General features: G+C 36.0%; 1 protein-coding gene across 1 annotated transcript in view; it reads right to left on the reverse strand.

Annotated features, from left to right (window-relative positions):
• The window catches only part of dally (division abnormally delayed protein), a 154,683-nt gene that overhangs the window by 32,761 nt on the left and 96,754 nt on the right, over nt 1–25,168 (reverse strand). Inside the window, exon 2 of the mRNA XM_028308646.1 lies at nt 10,562–10,705. Within this exon, the coding sequence (XP_028164447.1) occupies nt 10,562–10,705 (144 nt within the window). The remainder of the gene's footprint in view (nt 1–10,561; nt 10,706–25,168) is intronic.

Consider the following 25,168-nt stretch of genomic DNA (forward strand, 5'->3'; position numbering starts at 1 on the left):
TAAATTAAAATTACATTTTGCTCAACACGCGCCGCTAGAGCTCGGCCGGTTCGATAATTCTCGCGCACTTAAGCGTAAGTAACGTAACATACAGTTAGTAGCCATTGCCACCTACTTACTCTTCATATAAACTTTATTCAACAACAATTCAACTTATGAAGGAGCAACATTTTTATTTGAAAATCTACTAATCCATAATGATCAATAGAAACGAATAATACTTATTTAAACCAACTTTTTCGTATATTCAAAAATACTCTTTCAGTGGACCCATTAGAATAAACTTTTCTAGATTCAGTACATTTGCTGTGAGTTGATAGATCAAACGGGACTATTCCCACCTCTCGTTTCCCACCACTGCAACTCCTGTGTAGCCAGGATCTACAGCTTGACCACCACAAAAACCTAACCAATGAAGGTCAAGTTTGTCCCAGGGGTTGATAGATCAGACAACGATTGTATAATGTATAAGTATAGCATAAGCTCCAACATTAACAGAGCCTATGTAAATACGTTAGTTAGGGAGCAAACAGGCCATTATTTGATTTCATAGTTTGCGGCACCTGTTCTTGTCCTACGGTACAGACGGCACATCAAGCCTAACACTTGACATCTTAAATCCTTGTAATAAGTGCTATTTTGCAACTGAAATGTTAAGTCTAATGTGCTCATCTGTATTAAGTAGTGTTATCTCTGGATGCGCGGTGAGAGGGATCACTCACGAAATTCCTCTGCGATGCTTATAAATTGTCTTGTCTGAGATAGAAACCGTCATGGAGGGCTTTAATTAAATATTTTATCGGGTTATTATCTTTTCACGTAATGCTATGTAAATGGTTCTGTTTAAACGGAGTCGTTTTATTTACGGAGTGTGAGAGGTAGAGTGAATGGCGGGGTATGGGTGCTTAACGCCTCAGAGAGGCGCGGTGCGTTGCTTGCTTTCATGTCACAAGTGTTTAGAGTGGGTGGGGGCTTAAAAAGAATTTGTCTTAGTCGGTTTTCTGCTTTTAAATACTAGTGGTTTAGTCATACCGTCAAGATATGACATGAAACAAGATTAAGAAATGTACCTACTCTGTAGCTGAAAGAACTCATATGAAGCAAATTACGAACATTGTTATGAAATAAATCTTTGTTATTACGACTACATAGGTATTATTTGTTTACAAAGAGAGTGGATATTAGGTTTTCGATATTCTTTTTCCTATACATATATTTGTAAAGGAAGATACGGAAGTCAAATCAGATACCAAGATATTTCTTCTAAGTAATAGGTAATTATGTTGAAGAATACCAACGTAATTAACTGATTATAAGGAGATCAATTCTCGACTGTATAATTGAAATGTATATGAATATCCAATAATCTTTATAGCTACTCATTTTTATGAACTATATCATATTCTTTCTGTATTCTAAATATGCCAGACAAAGAAGTTTTGTATAAAACTGCAAGTAGGTACTTTATAGAGAATGAAATATCGTTAACTACAGCGTGATAAAGAAAAAAAGCCATTGCAATGCCTGGGGTCAGGGGTAATAATGACAAAGCTGTAATACAATATTATTTATAAAAATCATATACGGATACATTGTAGATGCCCTTTTGTTTACTGTCACGTGATATATTGCATCGCTCCGAGGCGCCTCAGTACGGAATGAATCAATATGAACTGTCGAATGTTTGCGAATCGTGCGACTTTTTTGGATGATTGTTTTTTATTTTTATATGTTCCATTTTGCCGAAACACTTCCGATTGAATTCAAATATTGATCATGTAATATTGTTGGGGACGACTCGCCGAGAAGGAGGAAATCGGCGAAATAGTGGCGCGAACGAATGCGTACACCGTTGCGCGTAAACTGTAAATGTGAATGTTTTATATGTTAATTATTGAATATTTAAGGTTTTAACATGTATTTGATGGTCTCTGTAATAATATTAAATAGCTTGATATATTATTTATGGAAAAAATAACCGTTTATGTAAGTTACGTAAGTAAAGATGGAAAATGATGGAAAATGACTTTATAGAAGATGNACATTCCTCTGCGATGCTTATAAATTGTCTTGTCTGAGATAGAAACCGTCATGGAGGGCTTTAATTAAATATTTTATCGGGTTATTATCTTTTCACGTAATGCTATGTAAATGGTTCTGTTAAAACGGAGTCGTTTTATTTACGGAGTGTGAGAGGTAGAGTGAATGGTGGGGTATGGGTGCTTAACGCCTCAGAGAGGCGCGGTGCGTTGCTTGCTTTCATGTCACAAGTGTTTAGAGTGGGTGGGGGCTTAAAAAGAATTTGTCTTAGTCGGTTTTCTGCTTTTAAATACTAGTGGTTTAGCGTACCGTCGAGATATGACATGAAACAAGATTAAGAAATGTACCTACCTACAGCTGAAAGAACTCATATGAAGCAAATATAATATTACGAACATTGTTATGAAACAAATCTTTGTTATTACGACTACATACATAGATATTATTTGTGTACAAAGAGAGTGGATATTTGGTTTTCGGTTATCTTTTCCTATATATTTGTAAATATTTGTAAAGGAAGATATGAAAGCCAAATCACATACTTGATTCAAGATATTTCTTCTAAGTAATAGGTAATTATGTTGAAGAATACCAACGTAATTAACTGATTATAAGGAGATCAATTTTTTATTGTATAAAAAAACTGGACCTACATAGGTAGGTACGCTTTCCAATTTCTAAATAACTCAGACAAAGGAGTTTTGAATAAAATTTCAAGTAGGTAGGTACTTTATAGACTGAAATATCGTCAACTACAGCATGACAAAAAAAGTCTGCAATGTCTGCAGGCAATCTGCTGATAGCTGGGGTCCGGGGTAATAATCACAAATGCTGTAAACTGTAATGCCGACAGTGTAATACAATATTACTTACACAAATAGTATACGGATACATTGTAGATGTTGTTTTGTTTACTGTCACGTGATATATTGCATCGTTTCCGAGGCGCTTTAGCCCGGAACGAATCAATATGAACTGTCGAATGTTTGCGAATCGTGCGACTTTTTTGGATGATTGTTTTTTATTTTTATGTTCCATGTTGCCGAAACACTTCCGATTGAATTCAAATATTGATATATGTAATATGTACAATTGTACATGTTTCAATAGCGTTTTAACGGCTGGTGGTTTGATTGAGTTAAACCACTGGTTAAAGTAAGGCTGAGTTGCACCCTCTTACTTTAACTTTACCACACTTCAAAAATCATACAAAAAACACTGGTTATTGTTATACATAGCAACTGAACCTAAGTAAGTAGGTAAGTACGGTTTATATTAAAGAGGTAAGCCTTCCATTCTGCTGGAAATTGTATTTTGACATGACATTCCACTTAGAATAAGAGCACCACTTGAATCCTTGAGACAATACAATGTTTTCAAGACAATAATCATCTGCCAAAAGTTCTTAAACCTAGACTGTATTATCCTTTAAATGGCTATTTAACCTAAACATTTTGACAACATTACCGAAAAACGAGCAAGAAATAAACAGTAACGCTCGTTGTATCCAGCTAAACCAATTTCGCGCGGAGTTTCAATTTCCGCGCCGCATCTAATAGCAAGAATTGATGGAGCCGCCATATTTCAGGGCAAATCCCTGTATTCAGTGTTCCTGCGACACGCGCGGCTGTGGCTCAATAAATAATAAGTGTCATTCGTCTTTCAGAAAGCCACAGTGTAGGGGTGCACGAGGTAAGTAGTTCTTGATGGGTTTGTTGCTGACGATGTTTTGAAAGTGGCACGAATGACTTCGATGGTTCGACTTTGGTTGACTATTTAAAACCTTGTTATTGTAACCTAATCTGAAATTAGGGAAAGTTAACATGAAATCTATCTGTACTGTTACTAGCTGTAAATAAAAAGTCTACACATAATTCAGTTATTTTTTCGTTAACTTAACTTTATACCATATTTTGTGTTAACTGTATACCATGTTTTATGCAAATAAACAATTATTCTATTCTATTCTATTAAATGTACAAATACGAATCATTGTTGGGCATCTCTGAGAATATTCTTTGGGAAAGCATTGGATCTTAATAGAAACTTTTTAATAAAAAGCACTTTTTCACGCCCCATTTGTGCCCCAGTATTAAGTAGGGTTAATTTATTGTCCCAAATCAGCGGTAGTGCTGAGACGAAGCAGCGCAAGAAACTTATTCACTAGTTTTAGTTTAACTATTTCTAAGTTAAATTACTGCCAGTGACGCTGTGTACATCAACCGGCGAGACCTCCAGACGCCCTCCGCCCTGCCCTACGGCACACGTACAAAAACTACGCCCAACTTATTAGAATTTATCTTCGAATCCAATAAGATAACGCACGATGTTGACCTCCGATTATCAAATTTAATATCAGTTAGTGAAGACTAACTTTTGTTAAATTACCAAAGTTGCGTTTTGTTATGATTTTGTCGAGGGTAATTTTAGTTTATAAGAAACGTATGAAGATTTTCTATGAGACTCTATAATATTGAGCTGTCTTCTAAGAAAAGTCAACTTACAATAGTTGAAGACCAAGAGCTAAGCAAGTTAGTATAGCTTCGCTTGCATAGCTGACGCAATTTCCCATAGCATGTATTTGTATAGTTTGCAGTTAACACACAACCATGGAAAACTACGTCACCTATGCGAGCTAAGCTGAACTAACTTATCCCATCTCTTGATCTACAACCCGCTTTGATCTCGACCGTCATACATGATTAGACCAGTGAATAGAGAGCCTTCTAAAATATGAGCCCTCATCCCATTGTACAGTCATCGTGTTCACTCACACAAACGATTGAAGTAGAGGTTCACAAATTGGCCCACTCGACTCTAGTGGTGCTGAGCGCTAATTAGTTACCTTGTTTATACTGATGAGTCTGCAGCCCTGTTACTGCAGTTTTTCCAGCGATACTGACGAGGGAAAATTATATTTATCCGCTTGCATTTTAATTTTATTGAAAAGCAAACGAAAATAGTCTTAACACCTTCCTAGAGCTAATTGAGAATATGATTTTACAATGTTTCAACGTGGAAAATTTGTAGAGAAAATATTTGATCAAAAATGTAAACCCAAGTCCAACATTACTGCCCGAAATGTTATAATAATCGTTTAATATTAAAGAACAAATTCTCTCAATTATTTCTAGGAAACATTCAATTAATGTTTTCGAATAATTTATCAGAAGGGAAATAAGGACAAAGATTCACCTAGCAAACAACTCTTACAAAATCGCGGCCCGGCCTCAAGTATAATGTATTATTATTAAAACTCAACAATGAGGTACTCAACCCCCAGCTGCCGAGGAAATAATCAGAGGAAGCCATCGAGGGGGTTCCCTTCTATTGTTTCAAAGGACACCCTCATTAAAGCACTAAAATAATTCACCTTTAGAGGGTTAATATTAACGACGCTCTCAGTACACTCTTACTGGATGGAGAATGATAGTGAATTTTTAAAACGCATACCATGCACTTTGTTCATTGCTCGTAGTTGCAGTCTACTTAATGGCATTGTTGTTTTATTACTTGGGATGGAACTGAAATAAAGCGACAAAGTACCTACAGGTCATCGACAATGTCTGATGAAGGCTTAAAAGGCAGATGGTTTGACAAGAAATCAGGCATAAACACATTTATGTGCTTATTGTACTCGTTACAATAATGTTTACTATTCCATAAGGATTATTTTTGGTTGAAAACTATCATTCGTTATCTTCCACTAGGTATTTACTGGTGTAACCTTCTATCAAACAACTATCATCTAAAATTCTAAAGTACCTATAATGTATCTCCGTACTTTAGCCTAAGGAAACTCAAGATAAGTTAAGTAAATAGGTCTAGAACTTTCATACTTAAGACGTGGCTAATCTCACAATTAACATTTCAAGTGTGGTCTCGCGTATCTCGTGATCCTCTGATAAATGTTCCAGCTTCAGCCAGCCAGAGCGGCTTTTTACCAACAGCCGGTGAATGCGCGCTTTTACTGCCTTCTAAGGATTATGTGCGACGTTGATAGAGTTGTCACCGCTCTTGTAGCGTATTTACTACTAGGCAATATATTAGACACTTTCCCACGTAGAGACGTTAGTCAAGCGACAGAGATGGATAAAGTCGGTATATTAAAACGTTTTCGATGTCGACCTTACAGAATCTACATAATATTTTGAAGAGCTTGATTCCAGTTTTAACTCTCGTGTCGTGTCACTTATCCTTGACGCGGCTAAAGCAGTTTGGTAAAGGTTGGTTAGGTTGGGTAACCACTATCTAAGGTAATAGCAACTTTAACTGTTAGTTAAGATGTAAGCTGAAGTAGTGTAGCTTCCGCTGGCATTTACAGTAATTGATTAAGTATGAGGATAATGTAAAAAGTAGTTTCAAGAACCCTTGTTCTCATAGATTCAAGCACCAAAACTGGTATAGGATTTTCGCTAGTGGCGTTGGCGGTGTATATTTATGTCTGGATATATTTACTCGTACCTACCTAAGAGTAGGCGTACATTTGTCATTGATTATGTTTGCGTCTAAAATCATCAAATGAAATCTAAAATTAGCCAGTGTACATAATTACCAACATCAATAAACAAACTCGCAACACGTAAAATCAATACATCAATGTATCAACACAAACACGAGTAACACTGATTGATCTTGCCACCATCGCTCGAGCGTGCACATCGATATGATAGGTATTTGTCTGCCAGCTGCGAGAGATCAGTGGTAGACAAACGTGATCGCACTTGGAACAATAAATAGGGGTCTGGAGTACCCCATGGATACAAAGTACGAGGCTAAGTTGTTTACCTACCAGGGTTTCTCAAACTTTCGGCTCCACGAACCCCTGTTAAAGGTGACAGCGAACTTTTCCCTCCCTCTTCAAAGAAAATAAAAGGTATCAAATAATTGTCTTTGTAATATTCATGTGATGTGTGCTTGTGATTGTTAGTTGTCGCGAATGGAGTCAATTTTAGAATTTTGGACAATTTTAATTACGTAAATCTTGTCGCGAACCCCCTGCCGTCGAATGGCGAATTCTAGGAGTTCGCGTACCCCACTTTGAGAAACCCTGACCTAGACGGACAAATCGGGTCGACAATGGTGTCGAATTTTCAAAGGATTATTCGCGTTAGGACATGGGCTGATTAGTAGTGGAAATTTGACTCACGGACCACAAGATGTTACGAATAAATTCAGTTTATTTGTCATAACGAATACCATAAAACAAAGGTTTATTATGGATGTGTTTAGTTCCATGATAAAACCTTATTATAACAAGTGCGGCGACAACCTAAATGGCGACAGGCCATAACAACAATGTATAAGAAGGCAATATAGCCAGTTCCTACGGATGAGGATTCCTGGAGAATCTCGCTTCTACCTTTAGCCACAGCCAAAGCCTGTTATGGTTAAAAACATAAGTAAACTTTTGAGTAATACTAACTCAAGTACCTAGCAGGATTGAAGCCCTTTTCAGGCTGTAGATGGCCCGCGGGCGATCCATGCCCACCCCTGATGTAGTCACGAGCAAACACGATTCACAATAGAGCAAGCTTGCCCAAACGAAACTATTCAGAAGGCTTTAGAGTTATGAATTGTTTGGGCAATTCTTGTATGTCTTTATAAGATACATACGTTCAATGTAATAATATCATGTTGTTAGTAATATGTGCCCAGAGCTGGTTAAGCCATTGAACAAGGGTTGTTTACCAAACAAGTCGGCGCGCGCCGACAAATTGGACGATTTAGGGTGTTGACGACTCTACAAAAACTTTTAGTAATTGAGGGCATTGAACGGATTTCTTACCTAGCAAATAGGAAACTTTTGGAAAAAGTAGGATTTAGATGACTGTTACTTACTAAAAGATGTAGACAGAAATACACATACAAAATAATAATACAGTAATACACGTATTTAAGCAGTAGGTCCTCAAGTCACCACCGTAAAGTAATTTAATCAGATGGTACATTAAGCTGTAGCTCCTGGCTACACAGGAGTTGCAGTGGTGGGAACGAGAGGTGGGAATAGATGGTACATTAAACGTTTTTATATCTACACATCTACCTACAGAATATTTTTTTATTTAGCTAGCAACTACGTACTCGTACAGAATGTTCTTATTTGATAATGTGCCAATAAGCAACGCGATCCAGGCCATTGGCCACAAAAGAATGTAATAAAATCAAATCCTTTTCAACCGATTTAAATAAAAATTAAATCCCGAAAAGGCATTCGCATTAGGTCACGGTAATGAATACAATTGACGAGCCTATTTCGCTACATTTATCTGATAAAGGTCGATTTGTCAGAGAATAAGTACCACGAGTCAAATCAAATAGATAGCTTTCATCTTCTGTTTTGGATTTTGATGTCTGACATTCCCCTAATATTCATTCGTATATTTAGATGTTCTATACTTACAAATAATCGGGACGTTTACAATTTTGTTTTATTTAACTGTTTGAGTAGTAGAAAATTCATGGATTGAGCTAAAAGCGAGAGGTGGTGGTGCGATCAAGTCTTGTTTTGTTGGTAAACCACACCTACTTAATATATCTAGATAAGATGTGTAGACGTTGCTTTATACACACTACCTAACTGAAAAACACGTAACTTAGTCATTACGAAATAAAAACTAAAACGGAAAATAAATACGAATTAGGTAATTCATAACATGTATGGAATCCAAGTAATCACATTTTATTCTAACAATGAAGTTTAAACATTATCCCGGGCCTTTTCAGCAAAGTAGGCTGTGAATTTTGAAGCGCAAGTGTTTATTCAACACGTTTTACGAGGGATCTTTTGGCTAGGTATGTTGCTTTAAAGCTAGTCTTGTGGTCTGGCCATTATATCTGGGCAACCCTCGCTGTTCCTAAGCGAGATTCGCGCTCTTGGCGGGGGATTTGACACAGTTCTCCCTATTTCGGTCGATAGGTACACGAGTAGGAGCTTTAGGCTTTGGATGCTATTGACAATCGAATACAAGTGATCGTTCTGTTAGTTGGGTAACATTTTTCTTTCATTTTGATGATCAATGGTATCAAATTAGGGACTGCTGCTGCATTGGTCTGTGCTTATTGGTTACTGTTTGCCAAACTAATACACAGTATAGCAAAAACACTGCATCTTATAATATAAACTAAAGTTTTTCTACATTTTCTTACTGCCATAGGTTACATTTCCATCAATAGCTTACCATATAATTTATACTTTGTACGGAGACTAGCCGTAGGAAAAACACAAGCCATTAAAATAGTTCTGCCCGTTTTTCTTGCACGTCGCAGTAAATTAAAAATGTAAATACGCCTCACTCAAATACAATTTGTAATCGGATAATTGCGCACTCACAAAAAACATAATAAGCTACTGGTATTTTAAATTAAATTAATTATGCTTAGGCGGCGGTTTTATGTTTCATAAAAAGTAATGGCGGTCGCTATTATCCAGTGACGGTATCATATACGACGTCGTTACAGGGAATATCAAGATACGGCTTTACAAGGGTTGTTTTTCTGTGACAGATATAATATTTGCGGGGCGTACCCTTTATTAAATACTTAAGGTATTCACGTAGGTATCAGGGTATGGATTAAGTAGGTAGTGGCGGTTTTATCTCCAACTAGCTGTCGGGAACAAAGCCAGCCGTTTTACGGTTCGCCATAAAACTTTGTTCGTGTGAGAGAATTTTCAATTTAATTCGTATGTTGGATTAGTGATATTAATAAAGTTGGTTAGAGTTTCAATTTTTAAATAGAGGAAGTTAATTTGCAATTTCATTTGACATGGGTCTTAAAATAAGGCGATAGAGTGCATGGTACGTACTCGTAGGTACAGTCAAGGAAATGAAAACGCATTCTAGGCCTTGTTCCTCATAAAGATAAGGGTTACTGAGCCTGGCCGTATGCTGTACACGTAATAACCGCGGTTGTAAAGTGCAACGTGCAGCGTATTTATCGCCGCAGTCTGCGCGTGCGTTTACTGCCGCGCGAGAGCCAAAACGACGCGCGCGCACTAAGGAAATGATTACGAAGCTTTCAACGTATCTGTACGGTGTTAGTTAGTGCTAAGGGAGAAGTTTCTCATTTATATCTAAGTGATTTACATTTCAATAATTTACATTCCTAAACTTTTAATTTTCGATCTATCACAGATAGAGTTTATGGCCCGGTTTCTGAGTAAAAATTTTTGACTTGAGCTCATTTTCTAATCAAGTATGAACTTTTCGTATTAAAATCCTTGAGTAGAGGTGATCTCGCTTCAGCTGTAGTTTTCAATTCAGAAAACGGGCCCAAAACCACCCGACACTCAGGAATAATGTTAGGTACCTACTTAGGTTTCTACCAGCGAAATAATTTTCAAAACCCTTTCAATAAATAGTTTTAGAGACACACAACAAACACAAACTTTACCCATTTGTGATATTATTGTATTTAGAAAGTATGATTTACCTATAAGTAACATGGCTGGTAATGGTAATCGACAAGCTTTGTTTAATTTGGGACTTGATGACTTGTAAAAAAACTAAGGGGATCTTACCCTGCAACGTCCGCCTCGTAGACAGCAGAAGTTCTTTGATGGGCTTCGTGGTAGCGGCCAGCCGCCGCTCCGCCACTCTCCTCAGCGAGTTTCGTAGGTGGATCTCCTGCCCTCGCCCGCAGCACTGGCCGCCGCATAGTGGACCTGAAAAAGAAAAAACAATTAGATAATGGCCGGTAAACTGTACGCCGGTAAACGTACTCGGGAGCACGTTACGGCCACTGGTATTCTGCAGACACCATGAGAGAGGGGCACGTGGCCCACAGCGAACGTTACAACTCACAACATAACAAATAAAGAAAAGAGAAAAGAAAATTAGTAGGTACATTATTTTCTGCTATTGTGCAATTTTGTGCTATTGAGCTATTTTGTGCTATTGAGCACCTTATAAATGAATATGAATATAATATGTATAAGTATACATAAATATGAGAGAATCTATATATATAAAAGAAAGTCGTGTTAGTTACTCCACTTATAACTCAATTTAGAATTATAGGTTTAGCTGCAGCAAAAATGGGACATTTTTAAAAGTGCGATAAAATAAAACTAAGGTTACCTTTTCAGAAGGATTTTCTGTAATAATTATTATTTATTTATTACTTGCAATTTGAGGCATTATCATAAATTATGATAAATAACACTATTTTACATCAATAATAGCATAGATTTTATATTCATGATCATTTATTATTCATCATATACAGCCANCAAAATAGAACTATGAAGACCACAATGAAGACTTAGAATAAATAGACGCACAGAAGAACATATAACCAAACACTGAGATGTTTTACCAAACACAGTGCATTACAAGAAAGATTTGGCCGTATGGATATTTATCCAAAGCCGTAAAATTTATATGAAAAAAAAAAAAAAAAAAATAGTGGACCTGAAAAAGAATAAAACAATTAAACACTGGCCGGTAAACTGTTTTCTATTGGGAAAATGACAAAGGATTTTTCTTTTTTACAGTGTCACTTGGCCTTTTTTATTTTAAGAACATAAATTCAAATTTAGAATTACAGGTTTAGCTGCAGCAAAAATGGGACATTTTTAAAAGTGCGATAAAATAAAACTAAGGTTACCTTTTCAGAAGGATTTTCTGTAATAATTATTATTTATTTATTACTTGCAATTTGAGGCATTATCATAAATTATGACAAATAACACTATTTTACATCAATAATAGCATAGATTTTATATTCATGATCATTTATTATTCATCATAAACATTCATAATTGTGTACCCTACAGCCACAATCAAACACTGTTATTTGATGATATCATTGTCGTCCCAGTACTTGGTAACTCACTTACGAACGATTACACATTCATGCCCTTGGTGGACACTTAGAGGAGTAAACAATTTGGGCTTATTGGGCTCGTAACCTTTTAAGTAATACAGTAAACTCAAACGCGTCATTATACTACCAGATATGACACTCGTTGGTTAAAAATAGGGAATTCTAAGCATGCCATACAATAGTTTGTCTCACATTGTGTTTGAAGTGCGGGGCGGGACACTCCACCCAAAACATTGGAACAACACTAATGTGCATTAATTTCTTCTTAAATTAGAAAACGTCCGCATAAGATGCAAAACACAATTGTCAAAATTTTAAAAATATAATTCTTTTCGCAATCGTTGATTCGAAATCATCACTCGTCTTTTGTTAATTTACTTATTTTAATTCTTAATGAAGTGCAACTTTTTTCTTTCCAGCCAGAGTGGTAATTAACTTGAGCTCAATGAATAAAATTCATGCATTTTTTTCTCAATTTATGGGTTCATACATTACTATTCTCAATTATTTCAGGTGTTATATACTCAAACGTAATATTAACCAGTCCCTGTGTTACAGTAGGTACATCTTTAGCAAGGCAAACAAACCATGTTCGCTATCCGGGCTCTCTGGACTGAATTTATTTATCGTTTATATTAATGTGTTAATCGCATTTTGGAGATCTCCCGCGAGTGTATTTCGTGGACCACATATGGTGCAGTACATTGGGTGTGTGAAATATCATCGAAGAAGACGTCCACGTAGACGATACCACCTGGATGCCAGCGCCCGGAAAACCCAGCTCATCGTACCAAGGATCCTGCCTACAAGTATCTCTCGTGAGTCTTTACCTTTCAAATTTCCATCCTTCCCATGTGTTTTGCTGGCCCACGTTCACTTTTATTTCTCATTATTTTATGGAGATCAATTGTCATTCAAAGCAAAATAGTACAAACCGCAAAACCAAACCTACAGTCCACTCCAGGGGTTTCGACTCCTAACCGCGGTGTGAAGGGAATCATTTACTTTCATACTAACGGTGGCTCCATCTTGTTTTTGGCCACACCAGTTGTTATGTAACCTAATTTCGAAGTGGAGCACGTTAAACTACGCAGGTCAGCGTCTATTACAGCGCTGCCCTTATAAAAACCATTCTCAAAGTCAGCTCACTGACCTTGCGGATTAGGCCCGGAGGTAGGTCAAATAAATGGTAACTGTCAGATTAAACCACGGATTTTCTGAGAGTNATATTATTACCGTGACGCAGGTCAGCGTCTATTACAGCGCTGCCCTTATAAAAACCATTCTCAAAGTCAGCTCACTGACCTTGCGGATTAGGCCCGGAGGTAGGTCAAATAAATGGTAACTGTCAGATTAAACCACGGATTTTCTGAGAGTGGATTTTTGACAAATTGCTAAATCCTTTGGGAAAATTGATGTTATCCCGGAACATAAAGGACACACATTTGGAGCGGTTATCAAAATGGCGGTCAAAAGTTTGAAGCTTCAGTTAACAGGCTGTAAGAAGTTTTGAAAAAAGAAGTAGAGACTTTTGAAGTTGTAAAGTTATATCGATGCATATCCTCAAATTATTTTCTGCGTTACTAATGAATGCTGTTCATGCGCGTATATTATCGGAAAGCTAAAGTTAATATTAATCTATAATCCACATAAAAGTAAAAAATAATATGAAATCAATTATTTTTTGCAATTAAGCTTATTAAAGCTCTTTTACACTTAAAAAAAGCATGGAGCAAATGTCTCAACTTTTTTATTTAAACGCGGATTTATTGTCCGATTTAATAATTGGCAATAAAACTGAAAACAATCAATTCTCATAATTAGTGATGAAATGTAAAATTACCGTCTCAAATTACAAACTCAATTTATAGTTAATTGGATTTAAAAAATGTTTCACCATTTAAGACATGGGATGGAACAGATTATAATATCTAATAAAAGTCGGGTCTTCCCTTGCGCAAAGTAAAAAAAAGTACAAAACAGTAATTTTTTTGCAATTAGGCTTTTCAAAGGATCTTTTACACGTCCCAATATAATTTTAACGCTACGATAGCTCCGTGACGTTAACGCGGACAAGCACTCTAATAAAGGCAATAGCTTCTTCTATCTTTTTATCTTTTCTTTATTATTAGTATACTTTTGATGACCTGTCAAAACGGATGTCTTCTGTTTGCCAAGAAAAGGAACTAAATTATTTATTCGTTTCGAAGCAAACATTTAATAGTTGATTGCCTGAGGTGAGAGCAGCGGCACGGTAGAGTTGTTTTTGTAACGCCAAAAGTTAGCGAGAGTTCAGATCTCCTTCAGATTTATATTATTATGCTCTGTCACGTTATAATATGTCAATGTCACCCCTCACGTGCCGTTCCTATATCTCAGGCACTGATTGAGTTAAACGCTAGACCGTTAATTTTCAGGGGTAAAATAAAGTAGGCATCTTTATGGATGTCTGTAAATATCATTGTGTCAACAGCCAACTTAATTAACCAAGTCTTCCTGTTTTAGTTGCCATTTTAATAATGTAATTAAAGTATTTTCCTTTAGGCCCAGAACAGACGGTGAAACGCAACTGCAACGAAACTGCAACTGCTAGTTACTTTTGAGTTACATCTAAGTTTCTGCCATAGCGTCCATTGAGAGACCACACATGACGCGACCAGTTTGAAACTTTCAGTTTCAATTTCATTCATCAGAAAGTTGCAGTTTCGTTGCAGTTGCGTTTCACCGTCTGTTCTGGGCCTTACTGTAAGATTAAACTCATTTCCTATAGGTTTTAACGTCATAACATCGTAATAGAATATCGCACAGGAGCGTCTCCAACTACCCGCATCCGAGTGACGCAGCCAATTTTCTTTTAATATTACATGTCCCTCGAACATGTTAGAACCTTGGTTTCTAACTCAATTTTGTTTACTGTTTATTTATACATGAAGTATTTTCTGGGAACGACATTTTGCTGTATGTTGGGGATAAATGGGGGTAATTCGTTAATCTTATTTTGGGTACAAGTGTGTTCTTCCATTTTGTCTTCTTTAGTGCGCGAATATATTTTTACATAAATTATAATAAGGACTAGACTAACATTATGGTTCATGTGCCAGGATTTTATTGTTGTTATGCGGAGCCTGAAGGAGCATTAAAAGTAAAATTACATAGTTGCCATTAATCAAAAATCAATTTTAAAGACCGCTAGAGTTATTGAATTAAAGTTGCTTGACCATCATGTTGTCCCAAAGTGGTGATAGGGCAAGCCATTTTGGACTTATAAGCGCTCTAGAAAGGGCTTATAAGTACTGAATAAAAGGTTTGTATAAAACATAGGACTTTGCTTCCAAGTCTAGTCTTCATATAGTTTTACCCCTATGACGTCACGAGCACGACATGAGAAGTTAAGGGTCGCACCGACTAATTATTATTTAATATATGAGCGGAGTAAATTGGGGTAGAGTGGGGCAGAGCGACAGGTGCCACCGTGACGAAGGTACGTGGCCACTTGGACCCGTGTACTCTTTGTATATTGCTATGTTCGTAGAGTATTAATGAACGCTATTCTGGTTACATGTGTTACCATGTACTTATTCAGAATAGAGTCGGAATACGAAATACGAAGCTTTTAAATACATAAATAACATTGAGATTATTTTTGCTGTTGTAAAAATTTGACATGCACTGTTGTGCAGTCAGGTCTCTCGTTATCAGACTCTTGCCTTAAAATGTAAACTTGTTGGTGATCTGAACAAATGAATATCACTTTTCCGTCAGTAGCTGTAGGTTCAATAGTTGAGGTGCACTTATTTTGAGGCACACCTAATGAAGCGCACCTAAACTGTTCCTCGAAACGCATCTATTTTATGTTGTCCTGGTACTTTAATAATTTAATTCGAGTTTATAATTCTACAGCTTTTAGTAAAAGTACTACATATTGCCAAAAAAAGTGAAGTGTGAAATAATTTTGGCTGTAAAGTGCGTAAACATGACTTTCCGATCAATTTTCGCGGCTTGGCTCTTGCACGTTAAAATGACGTGTGGACTTCCACAAAAAACGTGTAGTATACTTGAATGTGTTGTGTTTAAAATGTCACCCGTAAAGCATCCAGGAGGTATTTATTACAACGCGCGTTGGATGGCGGCCAGCACTATCTGTTTGTCAGTGCACTGTTCGGAAACTATTACGGCAAAGTATAGCGTGAAATATTCGGACGTGGCTAGCGATAGGCAGAAACGGAACCCTTCAATTGTCAGCGACAGAGAAACGACAGCGATGCAGAAGAAATGTTCTAGACAAAGTTGGAAGGAAGAAAGAATTTGTTTGATCGTCAAATCATTTATTTAGGGACTATTTTTTTAAATGTTAGGACATTATTTTAACATATTCATATTTTGCCATATCAGCGCTTTGTGACCAACGTACAGAAATTGCTAAGGAGAAGTGCCTTAGCTAAGAATATAACAGTAATCTTTACAGTTAGCTTGAAAGATTCAAAGTATTCAAACGTATTTTACTATCTGTGACTGGTAGATGACAGATGTCAATTCGAAATGGAACGCGGGAATACTATCATGTAGAGTTGCGCGCCATTTTGATAATGATCTAAATGGTGTTATTGTGGTTGATTTTTTTATTTATAAGAAAGTAAGCGCCAGCGACCACTGACCTAATTATTTTACTCCTAGTTGATAAAATTCCAGAAACTATTCACAATAGTTTTGCGCGTATGCTGAAATGTAGCGCTGCAGTAAAGCAACGTAACGTGTACATCAAAATAATCAATATAAACGTTTGAATAGCAACAGTAACCTATCAATAGCCATAACTTCCACCGATATCACTGACCCGGCCAAAAAATACAGTACAGAGATGTACAGCAAAAACGATCAGCTTTATTTAGAATAAGCAATTTACAGCAGCAAAAAAGTGTTTGAATAAAACTTGTGACCGGAAAAGGTGTAGTCTAGGCGCTAGAGTCTAATTTGGTCAAACTTCATGCTCAAAGAATATTATTGTTATCAATACATTGAAAATAAATCTCGCAAATGGTAATGTTGCTTAACGAAATGCTGACCTTATTTGGTACGAAAATATATTTAAATAGAAGAACATTTATTCAGACTTTTTGAAGTTAAGAAAGCAATTTAAATATCATATCCAGGCTTTACTGAAGTTTATTTTAAATAAAAAATGTGTCAATTGAGGTAAAACGTCGCCTGGGCTATCATGCGGTATCACTGAATAAGATTTGGCACTCGCTACCCGGGTAACGCCCGGAGAGGTTCAAGGCTGGCCGCCTGTCGTCTCACGAATACCTCAGACTGACTCAGACACTACATCAAAGAATGCGATACACTTCTAAATGTCATACATTCAAATACCACCACTTATAAGGTGTCTTATGAATCGTATTTTGAAAATATATCGAGTCAATCTCGCGCACCCAAATTCAATTTCAAACCGATTTGGGATGGTTGCAATAAAATAGGTATGTTTTCGATTTGAAGACCTCATTTGCATATCTTATTGGATAAGTCTGAGTTTATTAAAGATATAACCATTATCATGTCCGAACACGTTTATTGCTATTTAACTTTAAATAGACTACTAAAGCTGCCGCAATGAACTATCCCGGCGATTTCGCTCGAGATCAAATTATCATATTTTTTTATACATTCCGGAACGATGAAAAAACAGGAGTCAGAAACTATGCTATCGAACTTTATCTATCGGAAAGTTCTGCGTTAAAAGACTTTCTCGTGTTTTATAAAAAGGCTATCCGCTTCTGAATAAACTAGTTCAACAAGACTTTGCAGCTACTTTTATGGGGGTCTAACCTTTTTTTAGAAACCATTAGTCAGCTTCAAGTCGTATGTTGTTACGAGTATGCTGTGTTACGCAATGTTAATCAGTGTAAAAAAGGTAATCCGAAGTAAAATAGTGACTGATGAGCAGTAATTGGTCACTAACGATGTAAGGAGATATAATGCATCTATTATCCTGCGTGTAGTGTGGTAGCTAGTGATGCGCCGTAACGATGTTATGTCACGATCAATTACTATCGATTGTTATTAACGTAATGGTGTTTTTCTCTACCAGACATTTTCGTAATTATGAGGTGATAATTATGATTTATTATGGTCTTATTACAGTTTTTATTTTTGTCTTGTATTTCATTTTTATCATGCGTTTTATGGGAAAAAATCAGCAACGAGAAATGTTTTAAAAAACACAGTTTTAAGTGCATTCTTATAATTTCCCGTAAATAAACTTTAAATGGAATTATTTTTCCGTCACACACAGAACACACTATAATTACTAAATAGATCTTAAGTTTTAAAAACTCAAAGTATTTGGTAAGTATTGCGTTTATGTAGTAGAATAAATGAGGAATTTCGTAATAATCTAAGAAATTTTCCACGATGGTAAAAGGAAAACGAAAATAAATGTTGAGTAAAACCTACATATTGGGTATTTTCCGTTCGATATCGCTCTTAACACAAGTCCGATTTAGGAATATGCCTCTTATTTGCGCATTTTCTTATCTCTACCAATTCATACGAATGTTCTACTTTTCTCAAAACATCGACAGCTGAAATAACACCGACCCTTCTCTGGACGCAAGGCCGCAGGCGCAGACTGGCCGGTGCCCAATCACACTATACAGCGTTACAGTGGCTCTTATCACTCTGATTATAGAGTTAAAAATAATACTCGAAAGCCCGAGTGCACATACGCGTGCAGCTGCATCGTAAATCCAAATAGACCACACAGAAAAGCCGGCCCACCAGCCCAATCGTCATTCAAAAAGTAGGTTTATTTTTTAATATAAAAACATTCAATGGGTTGAAAAAAAAACATTGAAAACAAAGTGATCACATTATCATAATGTACAGGCATTTTGTGGTTAATTTAATTGACTCGACTGGAAATTTAACCCGGGATCGTGGTCATTGGACCGCCAAGTAACAAGCCTTGATAATTACACTCTACATTAAAAGAGAGTAAGTTAATTTGAAAATTAGCTTGAATTAAAATACTTAATAGGTATCGTAAATTTCCAGCGCTAATAATGAACAAGTGCGATAATGGTTTAGTTTGGAATAAATTACTTCTCACGATCTTTAATTTTTTTGCAATATCTATAAATAGCACTTGTCAACTAGTCTCTATTAAAATAAATGGAATAAAAAATCAAAAGTCATATTTGATAGTTAAAAACAAGACTATGGCTCACAAGCTTTTTGTTAGGCCTCATGTAGGTATGTAATGTACTAACTGATGTTAATGCACTGTGGCCAATCGTAAATCTAATGCCACTTTTACGGCAACTAGATTGGTAATAAAGTAGTCTCGGCAAAGACTCATTGGCCAACCGCTCCTCGATCAATCAATCGAAATGGATAAATGTTGTCCGCAAAAAAATGTATGGACTGTTTACTTTATTGGTTTAGCTATTAACTTCTTACCTCTGGGAAATTAACTTTGATACAAAGTTTGCGACACATAAAGGCCATTGGCGGAGTTGGAACGTTTTTTGAAGAGGTCTTAAGAACAACTGTAGACTTTTTCTTTCTGTTTGTTTTTCTTAATCGTTATAAGTTTGGACAAACATTTTGAAATTAATTATTTGCTCTTTCTTGTGTAAATTTTGTGGATATTCAGGGAATGCTATTACGTTTTCTCATTAAATTCAGGTATTCTAAGCAGACCTCGGTGCTTTGGAGCACTGGTGCAAAATACTGCACTATAATTCCAGTGTGCGGCCAACAATTTGCAGTGCAACCGTATGCAGCAAGCTCTTCCACTTAAATGACAAATAAAAGTTAATTAAAGAAAAATCCGACTGCGTAAAAGAATAAATAAACAAGAAATGATGATAAAATTATATGAAAAGGTCGTAATTTAATTAAATAACCTTGTTTTTGAGTTAGTTTTTAAGAAATCTTTATTTTGAATAAAAGTTCTAGTAGTTAATTCTCATACGAACTCAGTTATTTTTATTTTCCCTCTTACGCTTCTATTTTTTCAAGCGTGATATACCTAACACCTAATAATTATGTTTAGGTTACCAGAATGCCAAAGAAATTGACATAAAAACATGAACCTCCTTCGGCAGTCCGGTAAAAACACGCTTGGTTTCATAAACAGGCTACAGGGGGAAATTTGTAAATGTCGGGCGAGTCTCATCAGAAACTCACTTATCTACTCGTACTTACGCTATACTTAAACAAGTTTTGATTGCAAACTTTTTAGTTAAAAAATGCCTATAAACAATACCTACTTACATTCCAAAAGACTTAAAAATACAGAGGCGTTTAATTATGTAGAAAGCCTTATACTTAATAAAAAAATATCAGACTACTTACTTTTACTTATGTGCCTAGATTCAATTATGTATTTAGGTCGTATCTATGTTATAAAAAATCCATCGGTTTAGTTTTTATGGGTGTGGTATTATGTATCTCGCGGTTTAAGCGCGTGAAGCGCAGTGATCCCGCAAATGTCAAATGATTATAGGAGAGTCACGAGGAATACTCGTATTGCTCGGTGGCATACCTAACTGAGCTTGTCATAGCATGTTCTGTGACGTGTTGTAGGTGTCCGAAATGTCGAAAGACAGCGTGGGCCAAGCCTGCCTCATGAATATTCCGCGCGATTGTCTCGAACTGCAATAAAATTAAAATAGAACATCCACCACATCCGGCATTAATGTTGTACGATTAAATCAATTTAACGATTATTAAATGATGTCCCCGACGTGAAGGCATTTGACAATGTCAAAGAGCTTTACAGTTAATAAAAGTTTGTCGTAGACTTTTATAGTTACGATTTTATTCTGCGTTTCTGTCCAGTATTTTAATGCGAAGCTAATTATTTATGTCTTTTTATTTAAAAATTGTAATGTATGTTTTACTAAGCATAAAAATAAAAGTTAACAACATTTTTCACAACAACAGCGTTAATCACATAAGAATTTCTCACAACTTTTATCGTATAATATGCAATTTTTTATTATATTAATCCATAATTTACACTTTGCTTTCGAGTATATTTATAGCCTTTAGCTTGTATTATCATGCAATTAATTTATGCAGTGCATAAAACTAGCATTCTGGCATTTATAAAGCCGTGCCCAGGTGTTCGGGTATTCCATACAAATTTTATAATAATCACTTGGCACATAGTTTAAATAAATTAGCCATTTTTTGTGCATCCAAAACCGGTATTGCAGGATGCTCTCATTGATAAAAGTATTAATTAAGTGTGATTTAAAATCCGGCTCCAAATAGAGTTCTATACAGTAGTCCTATTATACCATGCTGCAGTAGGTAGTGACTTTTTTCTTCTGACCTCTGAGAAAGGAACGCATTCTCTCAGCGGTCTAACTGTAAGTAATTTACCAAGGCAAATGGAGGATTTGGCTTTCGCTCCTCATGCTGGCTAGAGGGATTAAGGAGGCCTCATGTTTCCATATCCTTATCCATTTTTATCACAATTTGTAAGATCGAGAGCCTGAAAGATAATCTTAAGCATCTCTACTGAGTTTTAAGTTTACTAAGGTTGAGTTGCACCATCTTACATTAACCGTAACTATAACAATAACCGGTGTTTTATATGGCGTTTGACAGACTTTTGACGTTTGTTAAAGTTAAATTAAGATGGTGCAATCCAGCCTAAGTTTAACAAATTTCACAATGAGCTTAAACAACCCAACTCGCTTAACTAAGGTTCGCAAATTCACTGTAACTAGGTATTATTTTCCAACATAGGTTAACAAACGTCAAAATTCTGTCAAACTCCATACAAAAACACCGGTTAAAGTTATAGTTCCCGTAAAGTTAACGTGGTACAACTCAGCCTAAGGTTCACAAATCCACTGTAACTTTTCCGCCACACTTAATAATACAAGCACAACTAATAATACTGGTACTAAGAACTTTACCCGTTACCACACCTATGCCGCGCTATTCCAATCGACATATTTGTGTATTTTCGCCGTAGCGTTACAGTTGTTTACGTTACAGAGCTGTTTACCACAGTAGANACTCGCCGCTCGATTGGTTACCTTAGGGCGTCGGCCGGAGTGTAAACTAGTGATGTGCCATAATTAAACGAGTTTGTGTGTTTGAGAAATAATAACTTTAGTGTAAATTAAGTAAGGGTTTATAGTGGCTTATAGAGGAAATGAGGACTGAGTACCTCAGTTACACAGCCCACACTATCTAAAAAGTCTGACGATCTTATTTTATCTCCGATATCAACAATATCGGTAACAAACTGTTAACAATAAGCAACTCCACGCTTCATGATGTGACTGAACTACTGAAGTACACCGTTAGGTTATGTATCAGTGTGACACTACATAACATATGCCAACAGTAGGGAATGCCGTAAGTTTGATCGCGTCACTCACGCTGTCATGTCGCTGACATATTAACAGTTACACTGCGTCAGTGTAACCGTTAATTAAACAAATAAAATGGATGATCCTGCAGAAACGTTCTGATTAGATATTAACGCCCACTCGATATGCTAAATTCCAAAGCCTTCTCNACAGTAGATAAATGAGCTAAAGCAGTACGGAAACTTAGCCCTTTCGGCGAGTTAAATACCTACACTTCAACGGAGTGTTAGGGTTGGCACTCTTAATCATTATAAAATTAATAAGGTTCTGACTTACTTTTTTATATAACGTTTATTTAGGTTTTTAATTATCAAATACCTAATGGAATAAATTAATTGACTAAGTAGTTAACAAAAAAATAAAACGTTCTATAATGATCGAATACATAATGGAATAAATTGATTAAGTACTATTAGAGGCCGGTAGAAGATATTCTATTCTCATAAATAAAATGCCGGATACTTATGCCCGTTTTCACCATCATTCCCTAATTTTTAAGTGACCCCTATACCAACAAAATTCATATTATGTGTTACCATAGGGGTCACTTGAAACTTAGGGATTGATGGTGAAAACGGGCATTAATTTCACATAGCTATTGCCTCATTCTAAATACAGTTCATCACTTAGTACAAAAGCGCGTGGAGCAAATTACTTTATCAAATAGAACACATAAATTGTTAAAAAGCGTAATTACGTAATTTAAAAAGAACTTTTACAAAATCAGATGTAAGCAGTTTATTTAAAAAGTAAAATTTAATCATTTTTACAATTCAGAATTATTACGAAGTTAAAAATGAAAGTTCTGGTTTGGAAGATGCCGAGTTCAAGCAGCCGTATATTACGCAATACACTCGGGGCATGTTTTTTAAAAATACAGCGGATCGTGCATGCAATAAAATTATTACTAAAAACACAACGCGCGCGACACTCGCGACGGATGGACTGCGAGGTTCGCTTAGAGCTCGTGTAAAGCGTGCGTCTGTGTGCGTGAGTCTGATTTCGAGCGTTTGTATGAAGCTTCCGTACTGTTTTGATTTATCTACTGTTGTTTACACTCGCCGCTCGAGTGGTTACCGTCGGGCGTCGGCCGGAGTGTAAACTAGTGATGTGCCATAATTAAACGAGTTTGAGTGTTTGAGAAATAATAACTTTAGTGTAAATTAAGTAAGGGTTTATAATGGCTTATAAAAGAAATGAGGACTGAGTGAGTGAGTACCTCAGTTACACAGCTCACACTATCTAAAAAGTCAGAAGAATTTTAAAATGAGTAAAGACAAGATCTTATTTTATCTCCGATATCAACAATATCGGTAACAAACTGTTAACAATACGCGACTCCACGCTTCATGATGTGACTGAACTACTGAAATACACCGTTAGGTTACGTATAGTCAGAGTGTCACTACATAACATTATGCCAACAGTAGGGAATGCCGTAAGTTTGGTCGCGTCACTCACGCTATCATGTCACTGACGTATTAACAGTTTCAGTGTAACCGTTAATTAAACAAATAAACTGGATGATCCTGCAGAAGCGTTCTGATTAGATATTAACGCCCACTTGATATGCTAAATTCCGAAGCCTTCTCCATAAACATGCCAATAAAATTAACGACAATCCTGTCATTTTAGTCCTAATTATTCACTATAATTATATCACCTTCGAATGACCGTTAATTAAGGCAATTAATATGTTCACAAATTAACACTTGTCTAATATTAATCTCCAGATATCTGTGATTGATATTTCCACTTAAAAAACTTAGGTTGATGAACTTACTTTCCGAAGTAGAGTAGTACCAAATTGTTATGACTGGAGCATTTATTTCGCAGACTGAGTGACGCCGCAGACGAGAAAAGTTTCTAAAGATAATATCGTAAATCACTGGGGTTAGATTTATAGAAGCATATTTTTTATCTTTTTACTTAAGTGAGACCCATTTGCGACATTTTCAACCGACTTCAAAAAAAGGAGGAGGTTCTCAATTCGACCCGTATGTTTTTTTTTTCTATGTTTGTTACGCGATAACTCCGCCAATTATTATGAACCGATTTGAACAAATCTTTTTTCGGCGTATAGGTAATACCTCAAGGGTGGTCCCATTTAAATTTAAGAATAGAAAAAACAACCCCCAAGGGTGGAAAATTGGGGATGAACTTTTTTATACGCAATATCTCCGCCGATTATAAATCAATTTGAACGATTATTTTTTTGTTGAATAGGTATTATCAAAAGGGTGGTTTCATGCGAATTTGAAGAAAATATTTCATCCCCAAGGGTGGAAAATTGGAGATGAACTTTTTTATACGCAATATTTATAATTTTTAGTTTTTTTTTGTGTTCACGCATTTGAAGTCGGTTTTATTTTTTTTTAAAGTTAATTATTCAGAACTAAAATAGCTGTCCTTTTGTAATATTCACAGGCTCTGAAAATATCTGGTTCAAGTTTTCAGTTACGAGGGAGATAAAAATCGGGGCAGCCTTATCCTATAATCAAAGTAAAAATAACGAGATTCTTAATTTCAGAATTTCCTCCATTATAAATAATACTCATCCACATAATATGTATTTAGCATAACACTTAAAGCCTTAGGTTATGTAAGGTATGTTTACATAACCTGTGAATTTAAAAAAATAGTTACTCAGTAAATGATCTCCGCGAATTGATTGATATTTACACTTTACAGTGGGAGGGGAGCAATGATTAATTTACTACTCGTACCTTCTCGTAAACAATGAGTGTTTTAATAGTTTACCAGAAAATGGAAGCACGTGTAAACATCACGGTTATTTTTGGTAGAGCTCTTTCGAGAGTCAAAGTTTGTTTTACGTTTCGGTATTAATGTTTCAGATAACTATGAGATTTTTTACAGATTACATTAACTGACAGACTATTTCT

The sequence above is a fragment of the Ostrinia furnacalis genome, unplaced genomic scaffold, assembly GCF_004193835.3.
Source record: "Ostrinia furnacalis isolate ACB-3 unplaced genomic scaffold, ASM419383v2 OfSCF2491, whole genome shotgun sequence".
Lineage (NCBI taxonomy): Eukaryota > Metazoa > Arthropoda > Insecta > Lepidoptera > Crambidae > Ostrinia > Ostrinia furnacalis.